The sequence below is a fragment of the Spermophilus citellus genome, assembly GCF_964194105.1.
Source record: "Spermophilus citellus genome assembly, chromosome: 6".
Taxonomy (NCBI): domain Eukaryota; kingdom Metazoa; phylum Chordata; class Mammalia; order Rodentia; family Sciuridae; genus Spermophilus; species Spermophilus citellus.
Window position 1 is genome coordinate 124,895,256 of NC_138187.1, and position 18,790 is coordinate 124,914,045.

Below are 18,790 nucleotides of genomic sequence, written 5' to 3' on the forward strand. Positions count from 1 at the left end.
ACACTCTTCCAGTTTGCCATTCCCTCAGACCCTAAATTTGTAGAGCTTGGGGCTGAGAATCCTCAGCGAATTTTACTTGCCCTCCGGTAGCCACTCCCCGGTAGCTGGTGCAAGAGACCTCAGCTGTCAGCACTGGTGGGAGCGGTAGTTCCGCAACGCGGGTCCCGCGCCACCTCTGATTCCCTGGGTCTGGCTATCGTGCTCACGGGAGAGCTGGGAGGGGCCCTTACGGGAGAGCTGGGAGGGGCCCTTAAGGTTTCCCCGTTGTGTGGAGAGGGAAGGCTAGGGAATTACACACCTGTATCCGCAGGTTTCAATGAAGTTATCTCCTCCGCCGCAGTCTGACGTCAGTTCTCTGCCATGGTGGTATCTCTTGCAAATGGCGACAGTTCGTTTCCCTTTGCCGGGCGACCAGTGCAACGGGTGGGTCCTTACTGTCTCTCCCAAGCCCCGTTTCAAACCTGTGGCCACTACCTATGAAGGCTCGGTAGGCATTTACCTCCATAGGATGAGAAGGGCTGACCAATTGTTTCAGCCGGATGGATTAGTGCTGAGGCACAGCTGTTTGTCTGCGGCAAGCAGGCGAATGGGAGCTTGAATTCAGCCTATCCGGGCTCAGAGTGTGTTCTGAGAGGCCCAGACTGTTCGCCCCAGATCCACGTCAGCTCAGCATTGCCTAGTGATCATGAGCAAACAGATTTAGGTTGTTTACGACTCCCTATGCCTGCACAGCTGAAGAGGTCAGAGACTTGATCTCTCTACGCCTGCCGCCATGTTGGAATCCGGCCTGACATGGACTCTTAATAGGAAGATGTCAGGGCTACTATAGCTTGCTGAGTGAGAGTAGATTTGCAGACATTTGCATTGGGTGCATTTATTTCATTCCTTTTTGAGAGTGGGATTCCTAAGAGTAGTAGGTGAATTGCTTAAAAAGCACTACTTATACTGCAAAGCTGTGTCAAAATAGTATTAAATCATCTAAACATAAAAACTTAATTATGCCATTCCTTAAAAATAAAATCTGATTTTCAGTTTTACTTTTTAGTTTTGAGACAACCTTCTAGTATCAAGATGAAGTGAATTAACCTTTCTAAATTTCCAAATATTTAAGAGAGAGAAGCAATGAAATTTCCTGTGTGCAGACCATGCTGGCTAAAAACTGCAGGGCATTATTCTGCTTGGACTCTAACCCTTATATACGTTGCTCAAGGGTCATCAGGAGATTTGAATTTAATTTAAAATCGGAATTTGTGGCTCCCACTGTGGCCTTACTCCTAATGGGATTCTTCTTTTCCAGTTGCAATGGTCACACTAATCTCTGTCCTCTTGAATCTTAAACTAGTAGACTGACATGTGTTTTTATGTAAATTCAAGTCTCCCTATGTGGCACTGACTGAATTGTTCCCAAATGAAAAGATGTTAAAAAAAAAAAAAAAAGGAGAAAATTGCCCATCTTCCAATGCAGACTCTTCTCCAGTGCCTGCCTGCTTTTAGTTCTCCTAAGTGCATTCACTGATTATTTTTTTGTTTTGTCCAAAATTTATAATTGTTGCCCATAATGTCATTACAAGAAGCAGAACTCCTTTCTTGTTTTATTTTAGTGGATAGTAAGAGTTATAAGTTGAGTTATAGCTCAGTCTCAAACTTTGAGAGGAGAGAATAGTTTTTACTCACTTTTCTGGCCTTTTACTTTTAAAATAGGACCACATTTTACAAAAATAATTATGAAAATAGGAACCAAGCCTGGCATAATGGTGCATGCCTATAATCCCAGTCACTCAAGAAGCTGAAGCAAGATGATCACAGGTTCAAAGCCAGCCTCAGCAACTTAGCGAGGCTATAAGCAACCTATTGAGATCCTGTCTCAAACTAAAAAAGGGCCCAGGATGCTGGGCACAGTGCTGCACACCTGTAATCCCAGCAGCTTTGAGAGGCCGAGACAGGTTCAAAGCCAGCCTCAGCAAAAAGCAAGGCGCTAAGCAATTCATTGAGAATCCTCTCTTTAAATAAGATATAAAATAGGACTGGGGATGTGGCTCAGTGGTCGACTGCTCTGGAGTTCAATCCCTGGTACCTCCCCCGCCAAAAAAAAAAAAGAAAGGAGTGGGGGCTAAGAATGTGGCTTAACAGTTAAGCACTCTTGGATTCTTGGGTTCAATCCCTAGTATAAAAAAAAAAAAATAGGAACCAGAATCGCATTGCAGGACTTAATTATAAGATGCTTATCTTTATGACTCGGAATGTTTTTACTAAATTAAGATTAATATTTAAACTGGGCAAAGGGCCAAAAGTCTATTAATTTCAGCTATTCAGGAGGCTGAGGCAGAAGGATCTCATGTTTGAAACCAACCTGGGCAACTTAACTAGACCCTGTCTCTAAATAAAAAGAGGGACTGGGGATATAGCTCAGGGTTGAACATCCCTGGGTTTAATACCTAATACCAGAAAAAAAAATATTAAATGAACAAAGAGAACTTATGGATGAATCCCCAAGAATACAGACCAAAAATGGCATGATCCTATTGAGAAACACTGCTGGCCATCATCTACAACTAAATGAGAATTTTCTGACTTGGTTATTTTTCAGTTTAAAAATCTTCTCATCAAAGGCATTTTCATAATTTTTTAGTGGAATATAAATAGGTATAATCCTTGTAAAGATACTGTAGTGATAACTTTCAAAAATTACTAATGCATTTAACTTTTGAATTTCTCATATATAAATTTACACAGATCATACGGGTAAATTTACACACCTGTGACTGAACATCTGTATGATGTCATTCATTGCCACAATGCTTATAATAATAAAAGATGAAAACTATCCATCAATAGGAAATAAGAGGAATTTATATTATTTAACATGTATCAAGAGGCTACAGTGAAAATTAGAAAATAGTTTTAACAGAATGATTATGCAAATATGATCTCTCAAAACTTGTAGGAGATAGCCCTAAGCAACTTTGTGAGACCCTGTCTTAAAATTAAAAAATTAAAAAGACTATGAATGTAGCTTAGTGGTAAAGTACCTAGGGTCCTATCTCCAGTACCACCCTCCCCCAAAAAAGAAAACAATAAAGTTGTTCATTCTAATCAAGAAAAAAAGAAAAGAGAGAAAACCTACATTACCACTATAAGCAATGAAAAAGGGGGATTCCATCAAATCCTATAATTATTTAAAAGACAATATAAGGATATGGAATTTAACTTTTCCAGAACATAGAAAAAGAAGGGATACGTCTTAGCTTGTTTTAGAGTCCAGCATAATACAGATACCAAAATCTGAACTGAGGACTTTATAAGAAAGAAAAATGTACAGACAAACCTCTTATATGATTACAGATACAAAACCAAACCCAGCAATACATGAAAAATACATCATGTTATATAGCAAGAACATACTTTCCAGGAATATAAGTTTGGTTTAAAATCTAAAATCAATGTAATTTATCTCATTAACAGAATTGAAGGGAAAATTCCATAAGCAGTTCATTAGATGGAAATTTTTTTTGATAAAATGCAACTCATAATAAAAATAAAACACTCTCAGCAAACTGGGACTAGAAGTAGATTTCTTTAATATGATTAATGTGTCTACAGAAAAAATCTACAGCAAATACCATGCTTAATTGTGAGCTATTGGATGTTTCTTCCCTAAAAGATTAAGAATGGGGGACAAGGATGCTCATTATCAGTACTTATATTCAACATTGTAGTAAAGGTCCTACCCAGGCCAATATAGCAAGAATAATCGAGTGTACACATAGGACAAGTGTTAGTAAAATTGCCATCAGTTGAATTAATTTGTCTTCCTACCTGAAAATTAAGATTATATAAGGTTCATTGGAGGATACAGACATCTACTCATTCACAGACTTCTGCCCAACTAACCTACACATGTTAATGGCAGATAACTAAGGAGACTTCTTACAGAAGGAGTTGGGGAAAGGCTCTTCACAAAAACTGACTTTCTTTATACTAATCATCTTCATTTCGTATCCATTCAAGTGGAGATGGTGGCTTGAGACAGGAGTGTGGCCTTTTGCAACCAAGTAGTTGAGATATAGCAGGGTAAGGATATATGAGCTTAGCATGGTATGGTAAACATATAACATTTTCCATGGCATTTTGAAATTTTTACCTCCTTGTTTCTGTATCTCTGAGTATATCAGTATTGCTATTAAAAGGGTCTTTAAAGTCTTTGTCAGGGATTCATCTTTTTAATACTTGGTAGCAACTATACTTTTACTTTTATATGATTGGCTTGAGGCTGACTTCATTGTTGCTTTAGTGATAGAGGAAGAGAATGTATATATGGGTGTGTATGTGTATGTGTGTACATGTAATGTGTGGAAAGTCTCATATGAAATAGTCATGGAGTGACAACCCCTCCTAATAAATACTGATCTAGTCTAGCTGTTGCAGCTGTTGCTAAACCCATAGAAGCACAGTAATGCTTGCCCTGAGGGATCTGGCCACCAGTACTGACATTGTATGAGTGTTTAACCCACACCAAGTACTGTTGTAAGCACTTTGTAAGATAAATCATTGTACTAGCCCCATTTTACAGATGAGGGAATTAAGTCGTATCAAGGTTATATGGCTTACTCACGGACACACAGCTGGCAAATGATAGAGTGAGGATTCAATCCCAGGCAGTCTGCAAATCACAATGCCACACTGCCTTCTGGGATTGTTTTAATTGTGTCTAAAAAGCAGACTCTTTAAGTGTCCCCAGGTTCACCCCTACAAATCCTCACTATTTTGTAGAAGGGAATATTAGCCAGGGAGTACTCACTTCATGAGCCTTAATCAGAACCTGGTGTGGAGAGGGCAGAGGAGAAATAGAAAATTTCGTTTAAAACGATATTTCGATGACTTAGTGTAGGGGTTTGTTGTTTTGTTTTGGTACTAGAAATTTAACCCAGATGTGCTCTACCACTGAGCTATATCCCCAGCTCATGTGTATTTTTATTTTGAGACAGGATTTTCACTAAGTTGCTGAGGCTGGCCTTGCATTTGTAGTACTCCTGCCTCAGATCCCAAGTTGCTGGGAACCACCCCTGTCCTGAGTGTAAGTCTTAAAAGGGCTAAGAAATACAAGTCTATTGGATACTTTCATATACTGCAAGCAATTCCAATATTTTTTAATAAGTTAAGACATTGTTTAATTTATCTTTCTGTTGTTCATCCAGAGTAGCTGCAAGCCCAAACCTGAAGTTTTTAATACCTTAAGATCTCTTATTCCATTTAAATATTCAGTCAACCAAAACAGTTGTATACCATTGCTTTGGAGAAATGTAGTTTTATATTTTGGGAAATAGAAAGATAGTTAAGATTGGGAAAGTCATTTTCTATGCAAATGAAACAATTTGGTTCCTTTTCATTCTTTTACATATTGAAAGCAAAAGTTGAGTCAAAGCTATATGAGTTCTTGAAATTGACTTTAATAGATTTTTCATACCACACTCTTTCCTTCTTTCCTCTCCTCCTTTTCTTGTTCAGTAATGCATAACTTTGGGTGTTAAAATAACCCCTATTTGATATTTTAAAATTTAAGTAGCAAAAGAAATGAGTCTGATTATAATGTAATTCATAAGTAATGTTCCTTCTGATTTTTTTCCCCAAATTGTGAACTAATGACCTTAGTACATGAACAATTTTTTAAAAGCCTTTGAAGGAGTATAGTTACTCTGTTGTTTTGGAAACCTTTGTATTTATTTGACTGGTCTGAACATTGTGTTCTGATTCTACTATGTAAGTTGCTTACTGTTTTTATGATGGAATGCATCATTATAATTTTTAAATCCTTACTAAATAACTGACAAATTTGGCCAAAACCTGAAATAGCAATCTAGACTCTTTTAAGAAATGGCAAATAGTAGACCCTAGACAAAGAGAAAACAAGCATTTTAGACCTTTCAGAAATAGCTGGAGGGCTTCTAAAAAGAAAATTGAATTCATCTACTTTCATATCTCCCATAAAATGGAGAATGGGAATGTTTATTTTCCCTCTTTCCCCCAATCCCAGTAAAATAACACTCAATGGGTTGTCTTTTTAAAAAATATTTTTAGTTGTTGATTTTATTTATTTTATTTATTTGTATGTGGTACTGAGAATTAAACCCAGCATCTCACACATACCAGGCAGGGGTTCTTCCACTGAGCCACTACCCCAGCCCTGAATGGGGTTTTTTAAAGATACAAACCCACAAGGAAGAGAACAGTATTGGAGACAATGTTAACAAACCTTGATAAGTTGGAAAACAGATGAAGCAATAAATAACATGACAAAACCCTGAGCCAGCTGTGGGAAGCCAGGATCCCACCTGATTTATACTTTAGAACTTCTAAAAGACTGGCAGCATCAATACCCATAGAAGTGAGGTTAAAATGTTGCTAAGCTTGGGCAGACTGGTCAAAATCTGTTTAGAAAGAACTAAAAACCCCTACCCTATATCCCACAGCTGACTGATAATTCTTTCCCTATCCTGGCAAATATGGGAGGATTACTCTAGAGAAATAGAAACTGTGCTGAGGAGCAGCAGCCCTGCTGAGGCAGAGGTCCCAGCATGAAAACAGCATGGTGAAGTAATGTCTGTGTGCCCAACCCCCACCCCCTCTCTGGCTACAAGAAAGCTTCCCTCTGGAGGCAGGAAATCAGAGGCTCTTTCCCTGGGAAAATGGGTGAGTTCAAGAGGAAAAACGGTTTTATGTGGCCCAGCCAGATGTCTATCAGTGAGGCTTATAGCCAGTGGACTCCACTTATATGCTGAGGGCTTTCGGCTAACATCCATAAATGTGAGCAAATAATAATAGTGAATTACCAGGTAACTAGTGATCCAGCCAGCCTGAACTCTGAAAGATAGAGACTGAAACAAACATAAAACATGACTTAGAGAAATAGAGGCAATACTGGAAAGACAGTGGCTGAAAAATCATAATATACATTAGAGTTCATTAATCCTTTTTACTTCTTTTGTGAATGTTTAAACTTTCCATTACAATTGAAAACCTCTCATAACAATAAGATATTGCAACTGTAATAGAATATTCTAAAAAGGAACATAGAACAGTATGAGTTCTAGAAATTAAAAATGCAATAAAAGAAATAAAAACTCAGTAAAATGTTTAGAAATTAAATAAGAAATCTCCCAGAAAGGACAACAAAAGAGATGAAAAAATGGTTTCTAACTCTGAATTGTATGTGTAGCCAAATTATCAATCAAGATTGAAAACTAGGTTAGTGTGAGCTTTCTGTCTCTATAACTAAAAACTTAAGATAATCAACTTCTAAAGAGAAAAAGGTTTATTTTGACTGAGAGTTTTAGAGGTTTCAGTTCCTGAGTGGTTGACCCTATTGCTTTTGGGCCTTTGACAAGGCAGCACATTATGGTGGAAACATGTGGTGAAGCAAGATAGCTTATTCCTTAGTCAAAGAGCAAAGAGAAAGGTGAAAGACCCCCGGACCCTCAAATCCCCCGTCCAAAAGAGAACTAGCGTCACACTGGCTGCAAAAGCAAGAGGCAAGTTTATTAATACACAGGCGCCTGCGGGTGCACAGCAAAACCTCAGCCGAAGCTTTGGTGAACTGGCACACCGGGCTTTGGGGTACAGATCTTTTATAGGGAAAAAGGAGTTGTTTCCCACCTAGCACAATAACAGGTATTTTTGAATCCAGCATACACGTCACTTAAAGGGTAAACTTGTTTTTCACTATGATAAACTTGTTTTTCACTATGATAAACTTATTTTTCACTATAGTTTCCCGAAAAACTCATTAATCTCACAGGTTTACATTGTGTTTCCTCCCTGTTCCCGCTTATGATCCCAGTTTGCTCAAGCATGTCCTGTGATGTGGTCAGGGTGCCCTTTCTAACAGGTCATGTGGTGAGCTCACCTGTTTACTACATACTTTCTACTTTTCATAATCCGGCCTTAGGTTATGGGGCTGGGGTCTTTCAAAGGAAGGGGAGGAGGTCACCAATGACCTAAAAGTCTTCCAATAGGCCCCACCTCTTAAAGGTTCCACTACCTTCTAGTAGCACCTCCTGGGGACCACGCCTCCAATATATAGGTCTTTGGGGGATATTTAAGATCCAAGCTATAGCAAGACAGAAAAAAAGACATTTGTTGCAAACTTTTAATATTTCAAGTACCCTTTTTCTAGAAACCACTGGAGAATGTGCTCTATCCAAATGAATAGAGAAAAGAAAAACAAGGTATAGAAAATATTGTGCCTATTTTAGGAGTACAGGACATCATTAGGATGTTAGCAAGAGGACTTTATAGAATGAAAATTACAGGCATCAAGTCCTGAGTGTGTGTAAAATCTTTAAATAAAATTTTACGTGAATAGTCCTGCGTATCTATGTGTACATTGTCTCTGACTGTTTTCATATCACAAGACAAATTGAGCAGATATGACAGAGACCAAATTACCAACAAAACCTAGAAGTTTTTGTTTTTGTTTTTTTTTTGTTGTTTGTTTTTTGTTTTTTGGTTTTTTTTTTGAAATAGAGATTGAACCTAGGGGCACTTAACTACTGAGCCACATCCCTAGCCCTTTTTATTTTTTATTTTGAGACAGGGTCTTGCTAAGTTGCTTAGGCCCATGCTCATTTGCTGAGGTTGGCTTCAGCCTCTAGAATCACTGGGATTACAAGCATGAGCCACCACGTCCAGCAAGCCTAGAGAGTATTTTCTTTTTAGTCTTCTTAGAAAAAGTTGTGGACCCAAACTAGAGAACTGATTCTAGACAAATGGCTGGGAGCTTGTGATTGAATTAGTTGTCTGTACATAGAAAATTACATAAATAAAAAATAATGTAATTGCTTAATCCAGGGAAAATAAAAATGGGCAAGAAAGGAATAGAGGCCATAATTCACTACATGATTTGACTGTGAATGTTTGATTATAATACAGAACCTAAGTTTTACGTTAAATATCTCATTGAATTTACTGCATAGTTGATAAGAATGATGGAAAGGATGCGCATGTGTGGTGAGAATAGGAAGAAACTTGATCATCTTCTGTTGGCAGGAAGTTAGTAGATAAGATCTAACACTAAAGAATAAACATAAATACCAAGTTAATTGGCAAAAGAGGTGAATAGTGTTCTAGTAGCCATTTCTAATCCATGAAAGTGCCTACTCATGAAACCATTATTATGGTGTAATTACTGAAAAGCCACCAAATTTGGGCAGATTCAATCTGGTTGTTTGACTTTCCTGCCAAAGGACATTGCTAAAATGTATCATGATGCCTAGTACTTAGTGAAATGACTGAGCATATTCTGCTTAGCTGCATTTTAAAACTTCATCTGTTCTACATACTGCTCCCACCTGGAAATATAAAGACATAATTATTCTCAGTAATAATTTCTAAGTTAGGACAATATAAAAGTATGTTTTCAGCCTCTAGAACTGGACCTAACACGATAGGCTAGTGAATGTTTGAATAAACACATAAGTGAACTATAATGAACAACAACTTCAAAAGTCAAAAGGCCTGGGGCTGGGGTTGTGGCTCAGAGGTAGAGCATTTGCCTGGCATGCATGAGGTGCTAGGTTCAATCCTCAGCACCACATAAAAACAAAATAAAATAAAGATATTGCGTCCACCTATAACTAAAAAATAAATGTTAAAAAAAAAAAAGCCAAAAGGCCTTGAAAAGTTCAGACCAACCCTTAGAAAGCAATGATGGAGCCAGGCATGGTGCACATACCTATAATCCCAGTGGCTTGGAAGGCAGAGGCAGGAGGATCACAAGTTAAAAGCCAGCCTCAGCAAAAGTGGGGCGTTAAGCAACTCAGTGAGACCCTGTCCCTAAATAAAATACAAATATATATATATATATATATATATGGCTGGGGATCAGTGGTCAAGTGCCCCTGCTATCCTCTTCCCCGAAAAAAAAAAAAAAAAAGCAAAGATATTTTCTATAAATTTATTCAGTTTTTCATTACTAAAGCTAAATTGTGGTTCTAAATGATTTTCACTTTTGAATTAAAGAAGTTTGTCCTTTTTCTTCCTAACCCTTGATAGGATCTTTCCAGTTAAAGATGTACCCCTGGAGACTGATGACCTTGCCAATTGGCTTTATCAACGCTTTATTGAAAAAGAGGACCTCTTATCACATTTTTATAAAACAGGTACACAGTGTTTTCTATTATATACATTTATGAAATTACCAGAAATCTTAAAGGTAGGCTTTAGGGAAGATAGCCATTTTTCAAATCTTTAAATTCCCTAAAGTAATCAAAGTATTTCTGTATTTAAGATATGTCAGCTTATAATTTATGTTAAGTTTGCTCTGAATTAGCTTGTGGGCAAAGACAATGAGTATGATTTCACACAAAGGAGAGAGAATCAGTGAACAACTGTGGTCATACATGTATAATCATATGGGGCATTTTATAAATGAGACAGAGAGAATGTGTGTGTGTGTGTGTTGGAGTGGGGGGCTGGGGATCAAATCCAGGACCTTACATATGATAGGCAGGTGCTCTTAACACTGAGCAACATCCCCAACCCTACATGGTGGGATGTTTTATGAAGTAGCAAATAGCATAGAGTTTTGGCATTTCATCATATAATCTCATTGTAGCTATTCAAGGTCATTTTTAACTGCGTTTTAGTGGCTTATTCTTTACATGAAAGGATAACATTCATTTTTTAAGTTTTCACGGATTAAAAACTTAAGTCTTTTATTCTTAAGAGGGAAAGAAATGTTTATGTAGTCTAAGGTTCTTTCTAAATATTCTCTGCACCCTATAAAAAACTATAGTGCAGTGAAAAAAAATAGGAGAAGGGAAGAAGAAGGCAGAAAAAAGGAAGTTAGGAAAGAAGGAAATTACTATTAGTAGAACACCCACCCAGCCCCAGTACTACCAAAATGCTTTATGAATTGCTATGTTGTAGGCCTATTTTCCAGCTCCTTTATAGGGAGAAAAAGGTAAACAGAAAGTTGTTCTTGACCTGAGAATGGCCTTGGTGTTTTAGTTTAACAGAAAGCTGAGAAGGTATGGGTGATAAGAGACTACCAAGATCTCTGCTTTCTCAACCTCAATTTCTTGCCTTCATATATTTGGCCTAAATTATAGTAACAATAGTAGAGGCCTCTTTTTAAGAAAACTATTTGCATATTAGACCTTGAAACTTGAAAGTACACTCTGTAAATTGCTTGTAAGCAGCAAATCCCCTCTTGAATCAGCTTATCCTGGGAGATTATCAGCAAGGACAAAGATTGTTTGAATGCTGAAGAGTGTTAAAGATGACCTTAGGTAAAATTGATCTGGCTTTCCAGAAAATAATTTAGAGGCATCTGTTTGCTTTGTATTTATCCTTTTTATTATTAAGACATTTCATAAAGCCTACTGCCTTTTAAAAATATTATTGGTGTTATATAATCACTTTTTGTGGCAAAAAAAAATTATTTTCAAATGGACTAGTATAAATTATATTGTTTCAGAAATTATTTGGTGTCAGTTTCACAGATCCTGTGTCCCAGCCACTATGGAAATGTCTCCAGATAAGGGGAAAAAGCTACCAGAATAACTATTCTCATGCAAATTTTACTCCTATGGAAGACAAACAGTAAAAGTCTATAGATAGAGAAAAGGACAGATGAGCCCATTACAGATTAGGGAAAATTTCAGGAAGGAAATAAACCTGTGAGTGACAAGGGCCAGGAGTGGCATTTTTTTTTTTTTTTTTTTTTTTTCTGATATGGGAAGGATTCACTGAGGGGCATTCCAGCAGAGAGAATAAAGGCAAAGGCTGGAATGAGGAAGAACCTAGTGGCTTGGAAATTGTATTTCAAATGAGATCTCTTTTCAGGAACAATGGAAAGTTATAGAAGGCTTTCAAAAAACAAACAAACAAACAAAAAGACCCCATGAGTCTCATTAAATTAATATTCAACTTTTATTGTAGGAGACCTGCCTTTGCAGTAAACAATATTTCTGTCTTGTCTTTCAGGAGCCTTTCCACCTGTCAAGGGTCAGAAGGAAGCTGTTTCCAGGGAGATGAACCTCAGCAACACGTGGTTATTTCTTATATACTCTTTTGCAGTGTTGTCAGCCTGTATGTGGTACAACATCATTGAGTATTTTTACCATTGCCTATTTTAGGAATTGACTTGGACTTGTCAAGGTCACCATAGGAGTTCAGACTTTCATGAGTGTGCATTATTTTACATGTGCAGATCAGAATATATAAAAGAATCGAAGGAAATTCAGTGGATGAATTAATATTTATCCCCCTTTGGGATATTTTAAAACTCTATTAAAATGAGGATCAGTAATATAATGACCTGCTGATATATTTTAAGAACTTTTCATGTTTTAAAGAGATACATTCTACCACATATAGGCAAACATCACATTTGGAGAAGAGGAAATCATAAAAATCATCCTGAAAGACTGTCTGAAAGAAACTGTTGCCACAGGATCTACCTGGTCATTTAGTTCAAGCTCAGAATTACATCTCTCCTAGCTAGCAGTCCCTGTTAGAGCAGTGTGCCACAGTGCCCACATCTCCACCCATTTGGGCTGTGGTACTAGTAGCCATGAGGGGAGGGAGCTGGAGGCACCTCCCAAAGAGTGTTTTCCCTGTTGCTTGAAGTAACAAACTTCAGTCCTTAGCACCTGACGAGGTGCAGTGTTGATATTCTCTGTGGGGAGGAACCAGTGTCCACTGAACACCTCCTGGCATAGGCTCTGATTTTATGAAGGCTAGCTCAGTCCAGCACCATGTTTACATGCGCTAGTGCTTTCCTTTCCACCAGGGTAGGGTGGGGTAGGGGCATCACCCTGTTTCTCTTTCTGTATAGAAGGCATATTATAGATTGATAATTGTATTTTACAAAATGCACTTTTATCAGATGCTAATATAGCAAATGATAGTAACATAGCCTGAAGACAAAAGTAAGCCTCGTCAGTGAGTCGGCTTCCGGGGGCTCTCCTGTCTCTGCAATTTTGCCCGCAGCTGCTGTCCAGCACCACCCTGCATTGGGCACCTCCCTGACAGGGTGACCCTATTTGTAACTAGAGGCTCCCTGCACCCTTCTTTGACATAGTATCACTAAATGCATTTGGGGATGGATGAACAAATTAACATAAAACATTTAGATGATCAATTTAAGGGAAAATAGACTAGTTCATTAGGAAAACAAGAGCTAGAGCCAGACATTGGCTTCTACTGGTGACTGGTTCTCAAGTGGCTCCCCTCCATATCTGTATAGACAGCAGTGTGTTCCAGCATTGTATCAAGGAGCTGCCCCTCTCGGGGTTGGTGTAACGAGGAGAGGCCTGCACAAAAGGCTTCCCAGTCTCTTCCAATTGCTTTTGAAGAGGGTAACATCAAGTTTCTGTTATTTCTAGAAAACTTTTTTTTCCTTTTGGTCAGTATGTTTATGTGATGTACCTCACAGGAGAACCAAACTCTTCTCAAAAAAATGCTGGCCCTACATCAGTGTTGAAATAGAGAATGTTTTCAGTTTAGGGTTGTAAGATTAAGATCTAATAAGTCCATGGTAGTTTTCTCTGATTTGAGCATTATAGACTCCCCTGTTGTCACAAATTACAAAAATAACAATTCTGAAAAGTAAGCTGTAAAATAAAAATAAAGGCTAATGTTTCTGTTTTCCAGTGAACCAAAAAAAGATGTGAATTTTCCCATAGTTGTGTGGGAAAGATAAAGCAACACCAAATAAAAGCCCACAGCAGCTTCATCTTTAGGATAACTCAATATATGTGAAGGGGAAGGATGCATTAACTGAAATACCTCATTGAATATTATATTATACTATTAAAATGCAGAAGACAGTTTTGATATGTTTGGTTTGGTAACAATTGTTATAAAATGCAATTTTCTTGAAACTGAAGCATTTCATTATGTGTTCTACAGTGACAATGAGTAAGTGAGACCAGTCTCACTTGTAAGGTGTCAGTGATGATAGGAAGCCAAAGAGAAGCTCAGTGATGCTTCTGGTTGAGATCCAGCAAACATTATTTAATTACAAGATGAAATGAATTGTTCATTTGAGATATTAGCCATCTGGGGAGAGGTTGCTCACTCTTAAAAAATAGTTATGCATAGTCCTAGCTTGTAGACCTTTCCCTCATTGCAAAGCAAGTCACAGGGTAGAGTGAACAGTTCTCCTATTTAAAAAAAAAAAAAATGTATACATAAATGTGGCTTAGAGCCATTTTTGACATCGCTGTGCTCCAAAGGAACGTGACACTGTTAAATTTACTGTACACATTAAACTTTCCTGTAAGATGCTTTATTTTTCAAGTGCAGTATCATTTCCACAGTCTTTATAGATGAGTTAATTTTTGAAAATTGATCCATGAGTTGTAAATAGATGTGTATTTGATCTACCCTGCCCCTCTTTGATTCTTTCTAATATGTTCTTTCTCTTCTGTTTGCAAATGTATTTGTTTGAGAGCCTTGATAGTGCTTTCCTTGTCAGTAACTGGAGTTCACCTGCTGTACTAGGAAATATAAAGAGAAAAATCAGTGTTCTTCTATGGCAATCTGGGGAAGCAGCAATATGCCACTATACAGAGCTGAATAAAAATTCGTATTTGAACTTTCTTTGTAAAGTGAGATGAAAGGAGGTCATATATTTTGTCAAGGGGAAAGAAAACAAAACTATGCCAGTGTTATACCAGTGGTTCTTTAGAATCTCAGCACTTCTTGGTCTCAGCTGGACTGCCTAGATTCCCACAGGAGATAGAGTTGAGAGCTCACTGTTGGGATCCTGGCATCACCAAGAAACAGTGATAGAGCATCTGCTTGGCCACAAGCAGATTCCGTGACTGCAAAAGTGACCAAGCCAGCTAGTCACTCTTAACTTCAGAAACAATTATCGGTGATGAAATATACACATGATAGATGGACTTAAAAGCAATAGAGGGTAAAGAAAAATTACAGAGTAGAAAATGATGTTTTGGAGGAGCAAACTAGTTGGTTGAGAATTTAAACAGAAGATTTTTTTTTTTTTAAAAAGATAGCTGAGTTCAAACCTGTCATATCATTAAGTAGTTTTTGGTTTTTGGTATTCAACCAATCCTTAATTTTTCACAGTAAAGGAACTAAAGATTACTGGAAAATTAATTACTGGATACTTAATCCAGTTATAAGTCATAAGGAAGCCCAAAATCTTATTCCTGAAGAAGTTTGAAGTTTTACTTTTCATCAAACTCTTTTTTCCTTCTAGGGATGCTTGCTAATTAAAAAAAAAATGATTTGAATTGTTTATTAGCTTTTTCTTGCCTGTGTATGTAGGACTGTTAATGAGTAGTGAAATAACATGGAAAGACCGAGAGCTATGAGGAAGAGGAAACTCCAAAGCCTGAAATCAATGGGCTGGAAAAGGCATCCCTGATTATCAAGAATAGGTTGTACTGATATCGTTATCAGCCTTTTTATCAAAATGAAATCTTACATCACCCAGTGTAAGCTTCAGAACATCATCCTAGTGTTGCTGCCATCTGCTGATGCTGAGGATGGCCCTTCATTCTTTGTTCATGTTGCTTACTTCTTGTGGATTTGTCTTAGTAGTGTTTTTTGACAATCACTTCTCTGAAGACTCTTCTAAACTAGTTGGTCCTAGTTATAATCATAGAATGTAGTCTTTAATCATGGGTAGTCTTCTTAGTATTCTTTTTTATATTTAAAAAGGAAATGTTTTATTTGCACTACTGAATAGGAAGAGTTAACTGTTTTCTTTGTTCTTTTTCTGAAGTCACTACATAGGACTTCACTTCAGAGTTACCATTGAGTGTGCTCAGCTCTAGTCCACAAAGGATGGATAAAAATGGTTTGTTTAAACTATTTATATTTTTTTCCTTTTTTTTTTTTTTTTTTTTTTTTTTGCCCTGCAGAGCTATGAGCTTTACATGTGTTAACATGCCAGGCAAAGTCAAAAAGGAGCACAGGGCAGCAGATATACTAGTTCATTTTATAAGGGGTAGAGACTAAGATGTTTGGGACCAAAACACCTACGTTGTGAAATTCTGTATCACAGAAGAGCCAGTGTACTCTGGAGCAGTTATTGCTTGGTGCTTTGTTGTAATCATTTTGCACCAGTCCCCAACAACTAGGAACTGGGCCCTAGGAAAATGCTGGAGGTGCTGATCTGTTGGGGGAAGGTGACTGTAGCCATATAGAAGATTAAATATGGGTTTTTCTGTAAAATGTTCATCTGAGGATTTTTACATTTAATATTTTTAAGACAGTTTAAAGAGCAAAAAAATATTAAGTGTATTCTAATTGCAAAGTATGCACACATTTTGAATGGCTTTATTTTTATTGTGTAAAACTTATGGACACATGACTGTGATGCACAAATTCTTTACATGTAAAGAGTCTATGCATTTTACAGTAACTTATTTTATGATTGGGTAATGAGACAGTTATACTTTAAACTGCCATTATTTTTGTTAATTGCTTTCATTTTCTTTACAGTTATTACAAAGTTGTATTTATTTTATACAGATGGATTTTCATTTTCCTGATGCTGTAATGTTTACTTCAACTTGTTTGACCTTTCTTTGTATATCTGCATGTTGTAATGTATGAAAAGAATGAATGTAAAGGCTGTGGCAACTGTAATTAATTTTTGTAAAGGGCTGGTCACACATGGATCTGGTTTATGAATGCATTCGGGATGATTTTAATAACCAGGTTGCATTTTCAGAAATTTAGACATGAACACCAAAAGAAGCATTTTCTTAGCAAAAATTAATAGCTGGTTCTATTTTTTTTTAACCTAGAGAAAATAAAGTTGATTTTTTTCCAAGTACAGTGCTTTAATTCTTAGCAGTGGGGATGGTCTGTGTCATACTGGAGCTCTTTGGGCATTAATACCTGTAGGCCTGTGCTTAGGGCCCCTCCTGCAGTAGCATGCTGAGAAGAGCAGGCTGAAACATCCAGTGAGAAAACTCTGAACCTCCTTCCCTGGGTCAGAGGGTCTAACCTCTCCTCTTCATTCTCCTGGTGTGCCAATAAGTGTTTAAAGGTCCACTATCTCAGAAAAAAATATATATTCATACATGTTACACAAATTTGTTATAAATTTTCCTGATAACAAGGATGTGTGACACAAAAAAAAAAAAACAAAATAAAATATCAACATTGTATATAAACTCCACATAGCCAGTTGATTCTCACAAGATTCTTAGTTGCTTTTTTCTGAACCCTTTAGCCAACCTACAATTGCATTTCAACATGAGTTTAATTATGGTATTATATCCTACTCCACTTGCTCATCTCCCAGGAAATTTACTGTCATTCAGTCTAGGATGTGATCTACTCTTAAATTCTTTCTTACCCATAATACAAGACCACTTTTTAGCTTTAGCACTAATTGTAAGTTTATATAATTTTAATAACAATTGTTTAAGAACTGCTGGCAAAACCCTGAAATTTAATGATTGGCCCTTGGGAGCCAGTTGTAGATGTCACCAGCACACCATTTCCCTGTTCTTTTTATTTCATTTTGTTTTAACTATTAATGTTGAATAAACTTCTTCCAGTTAATTTGCTCACTGTTCTGAGAAAATTTCTATTATTGACCCTAGCAGGGGATTGAAGGGTAGGAAAAGCATTAAGATCAGTCCTACCACATGAGCTTTAGATTTTGAGGAATCTGACAAAAGCAAACTTTGCCTGAAGTACAGGGGAAGTATATAGTTCTCAATTCGGTTTTATGCTTTCATTTCTCAAAGTAAAGTAATTATGGTATAGGCATCTCTAAGATTTTGTTTTAAGCATATAAAACCTCAGTTGTTCAGTTCCTTGTAGAATGTTTGATCCGACTGAAAATTTTAAATGTTTTAAAATATTTTGCACAATCTACCAAATAAGTTCAATAGTTACAGTTCAGTCTACCTCTTTTTTCTGGCTGGATTTAGGCTACTGTTTTGGTGAGGTTCTAATTTCTTTTCCCCCAGACGTATTTTATGTAGAAGACAGAACAGGTTGGGGGCAGAGGTGGAATGCAAATTTGAAGCACCCAGAGATCTATCGCTGACCAGCCCTATTCCTCATGAGTTGGGGGGGGGGGGTTGTTTGTAATACCCACTTAATATGAAAATGTTCGTTTTTAAAATGTTTCTTCCTGCTGAAAAAAAAATGTATTTTTAAATGGAAAAACAGAATCCTCTTTTGGCTCTAAGAAGTCAGCTGTGTGAACAGGCATGACCATATCATAACATGCTGATATGATAGAAATCAATAAATTTTTACCTCTCAGGATTTGGTAACATTGTTCTTAAACTCTTATAGGCTTGAGGGGGAAAAAAAAAGAAAAACCTAAGTCTCTACAGTTTCTGTCAAATGGAAACAGAAATAAGAATGGAACTTGGGAGAGGGTGGGATGACCACTGGAAATGAGGCAGGCCCCTTTCGTAATCAGAATACTCTTAATTAGGTATGATTAAACCTGTTGTGCATAGGGAAAGACAAGACAGTGTTTTCTGCTAGAAAGCATGGACCATATTGCGGGGTGCAGACCTGGTCTCAGAATACTTTTTGCCTTTTAGATGTCAGACTCAGTGGAGCTGGAGATGAGGTTCCCACTCATTACTCACCTCAGGTGGAAGAGGACTCAGCCATACTTGTGATTATAGCAGCTTAGCAGTATCATTGATAAAACATAAGGCTGAGCTACTGCCCTTAAAATATCAATGGTTGCATCTTCATCACTTAGTTTCATTTTTTATGCAAAAAACTCCTGGAAGTCTATCTGCAGTTTTCTATGGATCTACACTCAGCT

The 18,790-nt window shown here is 37.2% G+C and overlaps 1 protein-coding gene across 8 annotated transcripts in view; it reads left to right on the forward strand.

Annotated features, from left to right (window-relative positions):
* LPGAT1 (lysophosphatidylglycerol acyltransferase 1) overlaps nt 1-18,262 on the forward strand; it is an 86,197-nt gene extending 67,935 nt beyond the window's left edge. For all 8 annotated transcript variants that reach the window (XM_081300527.1, XM_081300528.1, XM_081300530.1 and 5 more), the window contains 2 exons: nt 10,048-10,154; nt 11,983-18,262. In XM_081300527.1, the coding sequence (XP_081156653.1) occupies nt 10,048-10,154; nt 11,983-12,134 (259 nt within the window). In that variant the 3' untranslated portion in view covers nt 12,135-18,262. The remainder of the gene's footprint in view (nt 1-10,047; nt 10,155-11,982) is intronic.
* The last annotated feature ends 528 nt before the right edge of the window (nt 18,263-18,790 follow it).